We start from the raw sequence: 15,701 nt of genomic DNA, 5'->3' as shown, positions 1-15,701 counted from the left end.
AAAACTGCCAGTATTAAAATCTTATAACCCAAAGTGGATAACCATCTCGTCCCACATAGTGACGCAGGCCTCTTGTAACTATGGTTACGTGAATAGATTTTATGCATTTTGGAGATGTTGATACAGCAGTTGCGTCTATGTTAATGAATGTGAAAAATGGATATCAAACCCAGAGGAACAAATGGCCTCTGTGTAAAATAGAAGTGGCTTATCCATATAAACGCCTCACTGTCAAAGGAGAACCATTATCCTGTTCTATGTCTGTGTGCACTGACGCTATAAATACAGGCTTGGTTTGTTGTTTTGTTTTGGAATGAAGACATTTAAATAAGATGTGTCAAGACGATTCTGTTAATACACTTTACAAACTGCTAAATAGTGATTGTAAGGAGAGTATAGAATTAAACTGTCGTTATTTCATGTCAATAAGTTCAGTTATACCAAAGTGTGAAAGTACAGTAGAGCAAACGTAACCTCAATTTACCATGTCCCATTTGGTTTCTTTGCCCTAAGATAAAATAAATCATATCTACAAATGGAGCGATATTTAGGCATATACTGACTCCTGGGAAATAGATATTTGAGAGTTTACAAGATTTGATAGAAATGAAATATAGGGTGAAAATAAAGTTAATTGTTGAATCGTTGTATTTGATGATTAGTAAATACAAATTAATATATTTCTATTTTCATTAGACAAAATGTCTTCAGGTGTACACAGAATTTGCAACAAATCATTACACATGGAATATGAAGTTCATTGAACATGGAAGCTGTCTGATTTGTTTCAAAATTTAAACTTCATCACTATTTAATATAAAATAATTCTTTTTCTTTTTACTTTTCAGGGCTTTCTTTTTCGATTTAGGAACTACTTCTAACATTCACATATCACCATGAGTTCTTTAGAAGAAAGACGTGCAGCTCGTGCGGCCCGTAGGCGCAGACAAGACGATAATGAGTAAGTACTGATCCAGTCACTGGCATGCAGTCTGATTTGTGCAAATTTTGAAAATGTTTTCTGAAGATTAAGAAATGGTTTTATTTGTGTTTGATGTGTTAACAATAATAATTTCTATTTCAGCACTAATTCTGTTTTCAATATAAAGGACGTATCTTTAAGGAATATGATGATCATGATTTTAATACTATAGAATCGTTTATCCTAAAAATTAACCTTCTTCTTCATTTTTGCAGATTAACTGTCAATAATTTAGATAAAAGTGATTCACAAATAAATGTAAGCTCTTCCCAAACTTTCAAACTAAACTTTTACACAAGGACAGGTGACTAAGGAAGAGGGTTTATATGAGGATAAATTCAATAAACTTTTACTCTAGGCGAGGGGGCTTAATTGAGGATGAATACAGTTAACTTTTACACGATGGGAGGGGGCTTATTTGAGGACAAATATGGTAAACTTTTACCCTAGGTGAGGGAGCATAATTGCGGATAAATATAATGAAATAATACATTTGGGGAAGGGGCTTCTGTAAGATAAATATGGTTAACTTTTACACTAGGAGAGGGGGCTTATGTGAGGATAAGTGGTAATCCATCACATCATATGACAATGGAGCATGCTTGACGATGTTTTTCCGTGTATTGCAGACAGATATCATTTGTCTCATTAAGCTGCTGGAATCTGCAGATTATTTGTGTACTTGTTGTTTGTATAAATATTGACTAGTCCAGTAAACTAGATTTGACCTGCTTGACCCCCGGTCAAACATCTTAACAATAAAAGGAACAGTATGTCCCAATTAGCAGGTTGACTTTCCTTCACTTTTATTTTCTGCCATTATGAAAAATAAAAAAAAACATGAAATGAAAATAGACAATATTTAAAATGGCTCTTTCAGGCATTATTTTAGCTCAATGTCAGCATTATCTAAGGAGAGCCGGACACATCACTTTTGATGTACAATCTAGAAATAGAATATATAATCTTGTGTCTTCTCACAAATATACTGCATCCTGTTCCTGAGGAACAAACAGTCAGCATTTAGTTTAGAACTCCATGTTGGCCAAGGAAATTTAAAACGGAAGTGAATTCTATAAAGGTAGCTATAAACACAAAGTCTGTCTTGTGTAAAAGTTTTCGACATTTCTTCTTGAATAGTTAGGGTGTTGTTTTTTTTAAAACTGGAGTGATAAAATAGCTACTGACTTTTAAAGAGTTGTTTTATTATCTAGTATTCTGTAAAGAGATGTAGATATTATCATCATTATTGCTGCAAATTGTGTGCGTGAGAATTTGTGTCATGAGTGAGATGTGTTACAGCCCAACGCCTATACATGTACTACATTTCACTTAACTAGTTACATTTACTACCTCTATATGGAGTCTGCTTAAAGAAAGAATATTCCGTTAAAAGTCATTTGAGGCAACTTCTATTGAGAGAAAACCTTTGTATAAAGACCAGATCCTTTGTTAAAGACCAAATATTGCTGCAATTATTGTAGTGAGAAATGATGATTTCAGCTGTCACCAAATGTAACCTAATTACTTTGCTCCAGTTTCATCAATACATGTATTCCTTGACTTAAAGTGAGCTGTGATAGCTCAGTTGGTTAGAGCGCCAGCTATTTCATCGCAGGTGAAGATTCATGTTAGGTGATTTGACGCCCCTCACCCTTGTCAATTTATATTTCTTGGAAAGCCGAGAAACAGGCCGGTCAGTGCCGTTGTGCCCTTTGGCTAGACACTTCACCCTAATTACTCCAGATGGCATGCAATGGGCCTCAGGTATATTCTTCAGTGAGGTAGTCACCAACTACTACAAGGAGACCATGCCTTAAAATGACACTGGCTGTTCATGGGGCGATAAACCCAACAAACTAACCTACTCTTAAAATATTCCATGGGAAACCTTAGTGAATTTAAGGAAAGTTTCTTAACTAAAATGTTTGCTTTAACCCCTATAATGCTTTGGTATGAACATTTTAAGTTAAGGAATTTCCTAAAGGGAACATTAATTAAAACGGGGTCATATCAGATAACACTGGGTTGATCACTTTCAATTTTCTGTTGTAAGGTTGAAGACTTTACATCAACAGAAAATGTTTTGCCAATTCTTGTTATAAAAAAAAAGAAAAGAAAAATTCTTGTCTTCCTTTAGAGCTTGACTACTGATGTTTTTAAAACTTTTGGTAGTAGTTCAGTTAACAACATACCAGGATGCTTTGAGCTGTGAGATACAAGATACCTACAAATACAACATTTATCGAGATAACGCTACACATTCTACCTAACCTGACTGAATACATTGCCAAAAGTGATGATTTTGATCAACCAACCAGAAATAGACAAAAAAAGTCTGGGATATTTCTGGCAAGTAGTATAAACGCTCTGCTTTCAACAACTCGGCTAAAATTAGATCTGTGATTTTCAGACTTGATGTAAATTGAATAACACTGCCAAAAAGATAATTTTGAAGTTTTCCAGTTGTTCACACAAATATTGTTTTAGACATTAAGAGATAAATTGTGGTACTAAAATATACTGGATTTATATGGTGTGAAAGCTTTGTTAATTTACCACTTTGTAAAAGGCTAACTTATCCAATAAATACTTTTAGAAACCCAGTGGATACCAAACCACTCATTTCATTTAATAAAACTTTAATGTCCATGAGAATATTTCTAGTCAAAAGATGTACAGATGATGACTGTGGCAATTAATCATATCAAGTCATTAATCAATTATTGGTTCTTAATTAACAAGTTTCTTTAATACACAAACAAAAGTTCTGTTATAAAATGATCACAAGTTATAAAACCTAAGTGATCTCTGGTTACTTATAAATCAAAATTGTACAACTGAATTTTACATTATAGTTCAGATTGAAATTGAAAACTTTTGAAATAGAAAGCTTACAGAATAGGAGTATTTTAAATGATATCATCTTTTTGGTGAAAAAAAACCCCTCAACAATAGAGGGAGTAAAATATCTCATATTTCAAGAAATTATTCTCAATTTCGATGTAGAATTTGAATAAAAACTGTTATCAGTTGATAATATATACATATGAACATCCAACATTTGAAACCTCTTCAAAGTATACGTTTGACAGAAACTGTAAAAACTGTTATCAGAGAAAGGTATAAAATGTCATTGTTGAAAAGCTATCTTTTTCCATAAACAAATTTAAAAAGTGAAGATTGGATTGCCACATTTCTGATAACTCCATTTGTGTATTTACATACTCATTCCTAACTTTTATATACTGGTATCAGCTGTCAGGCATTTAAACTATTCATAGAATTTGTATTATCAGTATCATGATAATATGTCTTTTGAATAAATCCGGAAATAAACCATAAAATGGTGATGATGGTAAACCTTGAATCATTGTAAAAATATTTGTGATGTAACTTTGATGTAAACGCTCAATAAAATTTGTTTAAAGCACATACCACATAAATATATGAAGTCTTAAAGCTGATAAAACAAAGTTATATATTGTCAGCAGTATAAAAAAGAATGATACTGGAAATAGTTTAGATACTAATATTGTCAGATAGTGACCACCGGTCATCCCTGTCCAGAAATCATGGAAGCATTTGAATAATTGTGGAAAAAGTCCCTTGAATATTTGTTTTAGCTTAGTAATAATTAATAAAGGTGTGTGTTGTACAGAATTTTGTTTCTGTGAGATTAAGATTTTATACAGGTGTCATATTTATTTGACAATTAGCTCTCCTGTGTTTTATTGCTATTCAATTTTAATTTCCTGCATTGACCTCATTAATCCTGCAATGACCTCATTGATCTTGCATTGACCTCATTAACCCTACAATGACCTCATTAATGTACTACAATGACCTCATTAATGTACTACCATGACCTCATTAATGTACTACAATGACCTCATTAATGTACTACAATGACCTCATTAATGTACTACAATGACCTCATTAATGTACTACATTGACCTCATTAATGTACTACATTGACCTCATTAATGTACTACAATGACCTCATTAATGTACTACAATGACCTCATTAAGGTCCTACAAAGACCTCATTAATGTCTTGGAATGACCTCATCTCTTACTTTAGCATAAGGTCAAAGTTAATGTGTAGGCTCCACTGGGCTTATTGCCAGATAAAGATGGTACTGTAGTGAACCAGTATCTTCAGTGTAATCTTTTTCCTCCCCGCTGCACACCCAAGACATAAGACAGAAAGACACCTTAACTCCCAATAAAATAGTTCATGTGTGTGGAATCTTTCACTCCCAATAAAACAGTTAATGTGTGTGCAATAAAAACAAATGGAAGGATATTTTTTAGGACAGCCACAAATTCTGTCTCTGTATATAAATTGTAATATTATTCATTTGCACCTATTTATAGACTTAACAAGTCCCTGCACAACTGTTTCTCATAGGGTTTCTCCAAAAGTTGCCATATTTATCACAAATAAGCCCCTGTCCACAAATAAGTCCATGTCCACAAATAAGTCCCATGTCCACAAATAAGTCCCTGTCCACAAATAAGTCTGAGACCACAAATACGGTCCTGTCCACAAATATGTCCATGTCCACAAATAAGTCCATGTCCACAAATAAGTCCCTGTCCACAAATAAATCTGAGACCACAAATAAGTCCATGTCCACAAATAAGTCTGAGACCACAAATACGGTCCTGTCCACAAATATGTCCATGTCCACAAATAAGTCTGTCATAAAATAAGTCCCTGTCTACAAATAAGTCCATGTCCACAAATACGTCTATGTCATCAAATAAGTCTATGTCATAAAATAAGTCCATGTCCACAAATAAGTCCATGTCCACAAATAAGCCCATGTCCACAAATAAGTCTGAGACCACACATAAGTCCCTGTCCACAAATAAGTCCCTGTCCACAAATAAGTCAATGTCCAAAAATAAGTCCATGTCCACAAATAAGTCTGAGACCACAAATAAGCCCCTTTCTATAGCCAATATCCACAAATAATTCCTTGTCTACAAATAAGTCCTTTCCACATGAGGATAAATAAAGTACTAAACTTTTACACTAGGGGAGGGGGATTATTTGAGGATAAATACAGTAATATTGCACTTTTATACTAGGGGAGGGGATTATTTTAGGATAAATACAGTAAACTGTTACACTAGGGGAGGGGGCTATTTTAGGATAAATACAGTAATATTGCACTTTTACACTAGGGGAGGGGGATTATTTTAGGATAAATACAGTAAACTGTTACACTAGGGGAGGGGGTTATTTTAGGATAAATACAGTAATATTGCACTTTTATACTAGGGGAGGGGGATTATTTTAGGATAAATACAGTAATATTAAACTTTTACACGAGGGGAGGGGGATTATTTTAAGATGCAGTAAAAGAAAAATCAACCTTTGAAGGTCCAGCCAATAGTTGAAAAATGACATTATTAAAGATTCTTTGATTGGCAAAATCGAAAATCATTGATGTTTCACGAGATAAAATATAAACAAGTCTAAACTTATGCCTTATGGAAGATATCCAAGATGTAGAACGAAAGGCAGATTCTTTTCCAATTACCTCATCATTTAAAGTTCATTGATAAAAAAATCCTGATTCATAAATACCACATCGATAATCCTGATGTTGCTTTATCAGCGTTCTGTAGCAGCCATCGTCTGGTCAGCATAGGTTTTATGTCAGGAATAACAGATGTGTTCAGGCAAAATGTACATGTTGGCTTTGATAATGAATGTTTCTCAACAGAAAGGCCATCAGGAATGCATGTTGTGTAAATACATCACGCTAATTAGTGATAAGACCGGAGTATGGATTCTGTATATAACTGGTGTAAACTATGTAGGCTTGTCAACCGTTTACCTGTTATCCAATCAGACAGCCAGTAGCACTGAAGGACATCAGCCAAGGTTCCATACCTGAATATAGGAAGTACATCAGCTCATATAGTGTTTCTGAGGGGCTACCCAAGGGGACCCCGCTAAAGTTCTACATCCATTTCATGATTGTATAATATTTTTAATATGATATCTTTTATTTATATAAGGATTTTATCAATTTATTATTTTGTTTATTTATAAAGTGGATTTATGGAGCAATCAATTTAGATTATAAAAGAAATGATTACATATCCCCCCTCCTGAGGCCCCACGAAGATTTGATACTAAACAAATGAGCTTTGTCATGTGCTTCCTGATGCTACCAAGTTCTCCAAGTAAAACAATAAACAGGCCTTAGGTGTCCCCTTGTACGTGGCTATCTATCTCTCTCTCAGTCTCAAACATCCCCCTGCCTGGCTGGAGGTGCTTTCTACAAAGGTATTTACACAAACGGCCTTTTTCTTTTGCTACTGCTTACAGCTTGCTTAAAAATCTGCTGCCCCTGTTTTCATGATAATTCCTGAAGGGATTTTTCCGTTTGAAGCTTGCTGGAGTTATAAGGAAATACCTGCAGGAATATTCATGAGACTCTGGTTTTTCCTGCTTCAATATGCTGTTGACTTTGAAGGTTTAGTTTTACTCTTTGATTATAAATCAGCATCACCCTCAAAGAAGAAGCATGCTTCATCATTCATATCCATGCAAATCTTTTAATAATAATTCATAAATCGCATCATCATTAACTTCAAAAATCTCATCAAAAGAGTTTTTTCACATCGAGTTTCTCAAACGTTTCTTGTCAGACATTATAGCTTCCTTTGAATATTTGTAAACTAGTAGCGAAACCAAAATATATAAACATCATTGTTATTTTCAAATAGCGGATTGAATGCAACATGATTTACGTAGTAATCATTCATACTACAACATTTAAAACGCCTGCTTACAAATTCAAATTGGATAATGCTTTTCAATTTACCATTCAAACTGAATTTATGGACCTACTGCTTGTCTCAAGAGTTTCAACTTTCATTTCCACTAAACTGTCATAAACTGGCAGTTTTATTGTATTCTCCATATTGTATCTCCATATTGTATTCTCCATATTATATTCTCCATAGTGTATTCTCCATAAACAAGCAATTTCTAGGTAGGGACAGGGATGTAATTAACCTAAGTTGTTTATTTTAGTGAGATTTTGGTCATTTCGGGTCGTCTTTGCTGCGAAGGTTGATTTTTTTTCCGTGCCATCTACGGCTCATTTTCTGTTTCCTGTATGCTGGTTTCCCTCCTGAAGTTTTGGTTGTAATCATCTTTGACGTGTTGTGTTGAACTGGAAGTAAGAGCCTTCAAAACATAAATGAAAACTGCACTTAAGTTACGATTTAATTGTTGCTTTCATCACTGTGGAGAGATTGAAGTTGATTTGATGGCCGAGAGCCAGTTTGTAAAAACAAGCACATCCCATTATTTCAATTTACATCATACTTTTACTGACAGATGTAAAAAGTATTTCCCATCAACATCAACAGTTTGTTGAAAATCATCTGCATGGTATATAATTCTAGAATCTCCTTCACTTCGTTAACCACGATCAGGTGTGTGTCATGTTGAGATTTCACTTCAGAAATGCCAACAGTGACTTCCATGCTCAAAATAGGTTTTCTTTTCTGAAATGCTGATACATCTTGTGTAGGAGATTTTCGCAATTTAATGTTTTCAGTTAAAACGAAGCATCAATTTAACATTGTTTTATCTATCCTTGAATTTTTGTTCATTTGCATAATATTGAAACTGTTCTCATTTAATTCTATACAAGTATGTATTATACATGTATAAATATGTTTTGTGTTTGAATTAAGCCTGTAGTACATACATTCTAACAGGTCAAAAAACAACAACTTTTCTCATTACTTTAACCTGTTTATAAATGGACTCGGGTTAATCGTCTTTGAAACCCTTGCTTTGATTAAAATTCTGCCTAGTATGGCTGGTTGTACTAGTCTGTTTTGAACATGAATGGCGTGTTATCTATTCGGAAGAAGTATTTTAAGAAAAAGGAAGTAGAATACTTGATGCTCTGAGAGATTTTTGGTGTTGGAGTAGGTATCTTTCCATCATAGGTATTAAAAAGTTCATTGAAACATTCTGTGATGACAATCTACCTCGGATCTCTGGTTTGTTTGCTTCCCACTTTTGAGCTTGCAGTGTTGAGAATACAGATGAATTAATGGAACACGTATACCCCATATTTCCTACTAAGAATTTTAGTGTGTGTGTGTGTCTATGGTAATCTGAAATCTTCTAATTTTCCAATTCTCAAATGGTGTTCAAGATCTCTTTTGATTTTTCAAAGTTGGTGTCACTAATTTCCAGATACTGGCTCTCCCCTTGAATGTAATTTTTTCATTTGTTCACTGTATTGAATTTGAAATTCTAGGTCAAAATTTTAACCTAGGAACTTCTACAGAAGATTAAATGACCATTGATAGTTTTTGTAAACATAATTTTAGAAATATGATTTTTTTCTCATGTATCTAATCTAATACTTCAAGAGACAAAAGTTAAAGAAAACAGTTATTTTGTTTAGGCTTGATTACTCTTTCTTTACACTTTTAATACTAAGTAATTTAGTTAAATATTCAACAGGTGTTAACTAGATTAGATGCTGTGTCTGTGGACCTTTGACATGTTACACATAAAGGGTATGGGTGCATGGTTGGGTGGCACATTGGTAACGCTTGCCTTTCATCTAGATGACCAGGGTTCGATTCCCCAATCGGATCAAAAGGTCTAATGGGATGCTCTGGTTCCTCCCACAGTAAGACCCCTCACACACTTCCATCCAGGCCAACAAGAGTGATTAATATAGGTTGATAGACGTTTTTTTGCTATTGTAAAATAAATGATGTTCACACTTAACATACAGATGTAGTTCCATAGTGTATGAATAGCCTTCAGCAGTCTTCTCTATGAACTCACAGTATGGTTACCACATGCTGGTGCATGCTGGCATTTCCTAGGTTACAGTTGATATGGCAACTAATTAGATTGTCTATATCTTTGATATCAGTAAAACTTTTCCAGAATTTGAACCAGAAGCCTGGAAATTTAGATGAGTTAGCATGCATATTACACACCCTAATCAGTTGTTTAGTGTTTACTTAGTCAGCAAATTATGTTAAAGACATTTGTACAAGGCCACATTTCAGCCCAAGCTCTATCTATATTTTAATTAATGATCTCCAAAGATATTCTGTCACAATTGTTCTAAAAATTATGTTTCCGTTGGGTTTTCTGACAATTACCAATTCCAGCCATTGTATGATTATAATAATCTACAAATTCCGGCATTACCTAATCATTGAATCTGCAGTATGTGAATTATGCCTGGTTTTCTCCAATTTATTTAGATATACTATAGTACATAGGTCTGGTATGGGATACCTTTGATAAGCTGGAGACTACTAATTTATCCAGCATGATAAATTTACACATTCAGTTTTCACCATGCTTTATTTATATTCCAAGTCAGTATTAATTTATATAAATCCTGCCCTGTTTTGTTTGTGTATATGGGGTGCTAATTATCCAATATAAACAGGGCTACTAACATGTGACCTTGGCTATGGGCACCCTAGCAGATTCAGGGGCGGGTAACTGGTACAGCTGGCAACTTTACGGTAGCACACCACCACCACCACCAAAATGTGGAGATCTATCTAGTACACAGCTACTGTTCAGCCTCTCTCTGCCAAGCTTCTGCTTGCATACTAATTTGGCAATGTGTTAGGAGATCTCTTGGCAACCTGCAGTTGTCATGGCGAGAGTAGGGATGTGAGCGAGAGTGAAGGCAGACCTTTTAATACACTCTCCACCACATTGTCTGTCTACAAAGCTACATTGATGATTTTTGAGTGTAGATATATGTTTTTTATTCCTGTACTAGCATTAACATGTGTGACTATAAACACAGAATATATATTGTGGTGTGTGCAGTAATATAGACAGATAATGGTTTTGGGACTAGGATGGGGTGATGGAAACGATGGGGCGATGGAAACGAGGGTCATTGAGGTACACCCTGGTATCAGGCTTACTACTCCACGTAGTATTTGTAGTATTCCAACATTTTTGATTTCCTCCATAACAATGCAAATTTATTTGTTGATGAATAAACATTACTTACATTAATATATGGACAGATTCTATTGTTTATGGTTCCGATGTAAATCAGGTTTCCATACCGATATATATATATCATACTTACAAAAAAACTTACTGATTTCTATTACAATTGCCAAGTAAATCTTCGGTAATTAAGTGAACCTGTTAGGTCTGTTGTAATTACACCAAAAAGTCCTAGGTCAATCAAGTGAATCTGTTAGGGCGGTTGTAATTACACCAGGAAAGTCCTAGGTCAATCAAGTGAATCTGTTAGGGCGGTTGTAATTACACCAGGAATTTAAGTCCTAGTGCACTAAAGTCAATCAACTGAACCAGTTTTTACTGTTCAACTGATATTTCAATTGAAAAAAAAAACCTACAAATTTTCTGATCAGATGAAAGGTTTTATCTTAAATTTTTTTTTTTTTCCAGTTTTGGTAAATATCAATAGAACTCTTCAATTATCAACCTAGAAATATACCAATACACAATTTTATGTAGTACCCTAGATAAGTGTTAGCTACAGCTGTAATCTAACAAATTTGTATAAATTAGTTACAAGGCATATTAAGAGCTATTTAGTACTAAGCATTCAGATGCATTGTCTACATCAGCTTCTCTATCGAAGGATGTTCAATATGAAGTGAAAAGGAGAGCATCATATTGAACGTCCTTGGCTAGTGAGATTTTGTCCACATATTAACAAGTTAGTTAAACGTAGTGAAAGTCTGTCCATCTGATGACAATACAACACCTAAATCTGTCAGGTGTGAAAGATTGTTATTCGAAAAATTTCAAAAATTGAAGGAATGTTCTACTACAGTTGATTTACCCATTCACAATCTTGTAAAAGTAAGAAAGGTCATGCAGTTAAATTATGCACACTTATATGGCTTAATTGAGAACAGACGAGTTCTATGAGGATGGGCTGTCATCGTCAGTGATTCAGGGAAGTACATCTATATGTAAACAACCCAAAATGCTTATGTAGGAAATAAAAAATCTGTTTCAACAAGAGCTTTTTAAACAGCCAAAGTACATGTTGTATATGTTATATTGTATTGAGCATAAGGAAACTTGAATTGATTGTTCTCCTTGTGGTGGATTTCCATACTGTACATGCATTCTCTTTCCGCTGTTTATTTCTTGTAATGACCGACTCGACAACTGTTTCAAATCGTGTATCTGACTCATCAATTCTGTTACAAGATTTGTACAGCCTGCACCCTGGGACCTACTAAATATATATATAGCAAGCCTAAATCATATTCCAATTTTGTGCATCAACATCGAACAGTCAAGTGCATTCATCAAATAGAGCCAACATTGGTACACTATTTAACATGCACATTGTATACCGACTCTTTACATCCGACATTTAAGGTTCATCTTCCGAATCTCATCTGTCTGAATTCTTTATCAACTTCAAAACTGACAAGATGAATATGATAATGGGCTGATTAATCTGAATGTTTCAGATTTCAATAGACAATGTATGAAGTGATGGTATCATAGCTGGCTTTATTCCTAATTAGTTATTCCAATCAGAATTCTTCGTTAATTCAATAGTGAAAGAAAGTCAACCTGCAGATATCTGAAACCTTCCCCATTTATTTATGAATTAGACGCATGTGTTTTACTTCTAATGCATCTTACTAAGATAGCATGTATTATTTTCACTGATGTTTCACAAACATGTTCAATGTTTTTTCCCCATACCAAGGTGTTACGTGTAAGCACTGCGACCCCTATGGAATTGTAATTGTCTAATAATAAAAATTCTAAAACTAGATTGTTCAGAATGAATTTCATATTTTTTTTCTTATACATTTCTGTTTTTGCATATTTTGTTTGCTTGCATGTTGGTGTGCATGAATAGTGATATGAAAACAAGCATTTTGTCTGCTGATCTCGAGGAAAGACTTACACAGCGTCGCCGAGACCGCGAGGAACGACTCAAACTAATGTATGTGTTCAATCAATGTATAGCCAAATCTATATTCACCATCTATTGATGTATATATAGTTAAGGTTTGATCTATATCAAACGGATGAATATTCATTAAACATCGCCAGATATCACTATATATTATGATAATGATTTAGTAGTATTTCAGTAACGATTAGAATCCATTGTAGTTTTAATAACTGCATGTAAGTGAATTTCTTTGTTTCATGTTATTTAGCTCTCTATATATAGATAGCCCCAGATATATACAATGCACATGGTAACCAAATTCCATTCATTAATAAATTTTCTGTAAGAACACTCCATACAAATTAAACATTAGCTAAGGGAGGTAACTTCTACTTCATACGGTTTTGCAGTTATACGGGTTAAGGTTTTACACAGTTGATATAGTTTTTTATCACCTGTGTGAATTCTCCCAGAGACTTTTGAAATAAATACACGTAACAAAAAAAAGCAAAATTTTCACTGAGAGTTGCAACCAACTTTTATTTACTCTTCATTTAGATTTTTAAGTTGGAGCTTCAATTCTAAAATTTCTTCTTTTAGTTTTCATTTAGATTTTTAAACGCACATTAATGTTCAGTTATTGCAATCCAGAACTAGTTAAGTTGGAGCTTCAGTTCTAAAATTTCTTCTTGCTTTCTGTACCCGAAATATTAATGAAAGGAGAAATTCTGTGTGATGCTAAAACATGATTGAGTGAATTGTGCAGTAAGAATTCAAATTACTGAAAAGATTATGATGGAATTCACTCCAACATGATGTGGATTAAAAAGCTCTCATCATTCTGATGAAGTTTCACAGGATATAAATAACATTTCGGATATTTGTATCTGAGGATGTGGAGAACTGGATATTTACCATAAGTGGATATTTGTATCTGAGGATGTGGAGAACTGGATATTTACCAAAGTGGATATTTGTATCAGAGGATGTGGAGAGCGGGATATTTACCATGAGATGATATTTGTATCAGAGGATGTGGAGAACTGGATATTTACCATGAGATGATATTTGTATCAGAGGATGTGGAGAACTGGATATTTACCATGAGTGGATATTTGTATCAGAGGATGTGGAGAACTGGATATTTACCATGAGATGATATTTGTATCAGAGGATGTGGAGAACTGGATATTACCATGAGTGGATATTTGTAATTGAGGATGTGGAGAACTGGATATTTACCACAAGTGGATATTTGTATCAGAGGATGTGGAGAACTGGATATTTACCATGAGTGGATATTTGTAATTGAGGATGTGGAGAACTGGATATTTACCACAAGTGGATATTTGTATCTGAGGATGTGGAGAACGGGATATTTACCATGAGTGGATATCGATGTGGAGAACGGGATATTTACCATAAGTGGATATCGATGTGGAGAACGGGATATTTACCATGAGTGGGTATCGATGTTGAGAACGGGATATTTACCATGAGTGGATATCGATGTGGAGAACTGGATATTTACCATGAGTGGATTGAGTTTACACCAGAGATTTTCCTGTGGAGAGTATTCGTTCTGTGGTACAAGGTACCATGGCTCCTACTGCGTTCTGGAAAATGTTTTCTCTGTAAGATTGTGTTGTGTGCCAAAAGTAATGGCGTTGTTATGTGCCTTGTGAGCTAGCCGATCTGTAGATGAATTCTGGCCAGTTTTTTTTACCAGAGAGATACTCGTCTGATACCTAGCGACATCCCAGCAGTGGAACCTCATCTAGGTCTGCCGGGGATGCTCCCACACAAATACAGACGAAAAAAAAGAGAGAATAACCCAAACTACCAAGGTTATGGAGATCTGGGCACACTGCCAGCTTCTGATATCATATGTAGATATTTCACTGGAAAAAATGGATATAAATTCGGCTATCAAATAAAGAAAATCTGAGCAACATGTATGTGGAAGATCACTAGATAAGGCTGCAAATGGTATTGAAATGTGAATTGGATGTTAGACGTTGGTGATTTAGAAGGATTTACACAACCTGAAAGCAAGAAGAAATTTTAAAACAAAACTTTAAAGTGAAAATAGTTTATTTATATATGATGAATTAATATATTGATTTGATTACTTGATATTTAGAGAAAACAACATTGCAGAGATAAATCTTACATTTCTACAGACTCGCCATAGCAACATGTAGTTTAGGATTGAAATGGTGTGATACTGCATGACTTGATGATTGAAAATCCTTCCTTCTTTCACTCATGGAATTATCTTTGGTTGTATATAGAGACATTAAAATAATTAATTGTCTAGAAGTTAATAAAAAAATAAATAAAACAATCTACAATATTTTTTTATCTTCATTCACAACCAAAGATGATTGCTGAATTCATTTGTTTGATTAAATCATGAATTTTTTCAGCTGGATTATCAAAGGGAGATAATCACTGTATTTAGTCATATCAAGCAAGTGTTGGCTGCTTATTGATAATATGGTTCAGACAAAATGCTAAGGTTACCGTAAGCTTATTAAAGAATCCACCTTACTGTGCTAGAGTACAGAAGTGTCTTGATACAAGTGATCAAGTTGCTGGGTCAGTTTTAGAGGGTTTGTGATTGTATTACATTTATATACACATGTACTGTGAAACCCCCAGATATACTGAAATGTTCATTTCATTCCCACTTTATTTAGAAAACACAAAATTGATTTTTGAAAATTGGACCTGGCTAGGGTCAGCTCTAGTCTGACCAC

At 34.3% G+C, this 15,701-nt stretch overlaps 1 protein-coding gene across 20 annotated transcripts in view; it reads left to right on the top strand.

Moving 5' to 3' along the window:
- Positions 1-15,701, top strand: part of LOC117335598 (trichohyalin-like) — a 99,353-nt gene that overhangs the window by 52,982 nt on the left and 30,670 nt on the right. For 13 of the 20 annotated variants that reach the window (XM_033895704.1, XM_033895713.1, XM_033895712.1 and 10 more), the window contains 2 exons: positions 849-961; positions 12,901-12,987. In XM_033895704.1, coding sequence (XP_033751595.1) covers positions 897-961; positions 12,901-12,987 — 152 coding nt within the window. In that variant the 5' untranslated portion in view covers positions 849-896. The remainder of the gene's footprint in view (positions 1-848; positions 962-12,900; positions 12,988-15,701) is intronic. The other 7 variants (XM_033895719.1, XM_033895722.1, XM_033895720.1 and 4 more) reach the window with 1 other exon arrangement.

The sequence above is a fragment of the Pecten maximus genome, chromosome 10 (genome assembly GCF_902652985.1).
Source record: "Pecten maximus chromosome 10, xPecMax1.1, whole genome shotgun sequence".
Taxonomy (NCBI): Eukaryota; Metazoa; Mollusca; class Bivalvia; order Pectinida; family Pectinidae; genus Pecten; species Pecten maximus.
Note: the sequence above shows the minus strand (reverse complement) of the source record. Positions and strands in the feature narration are given on the sequence as shown.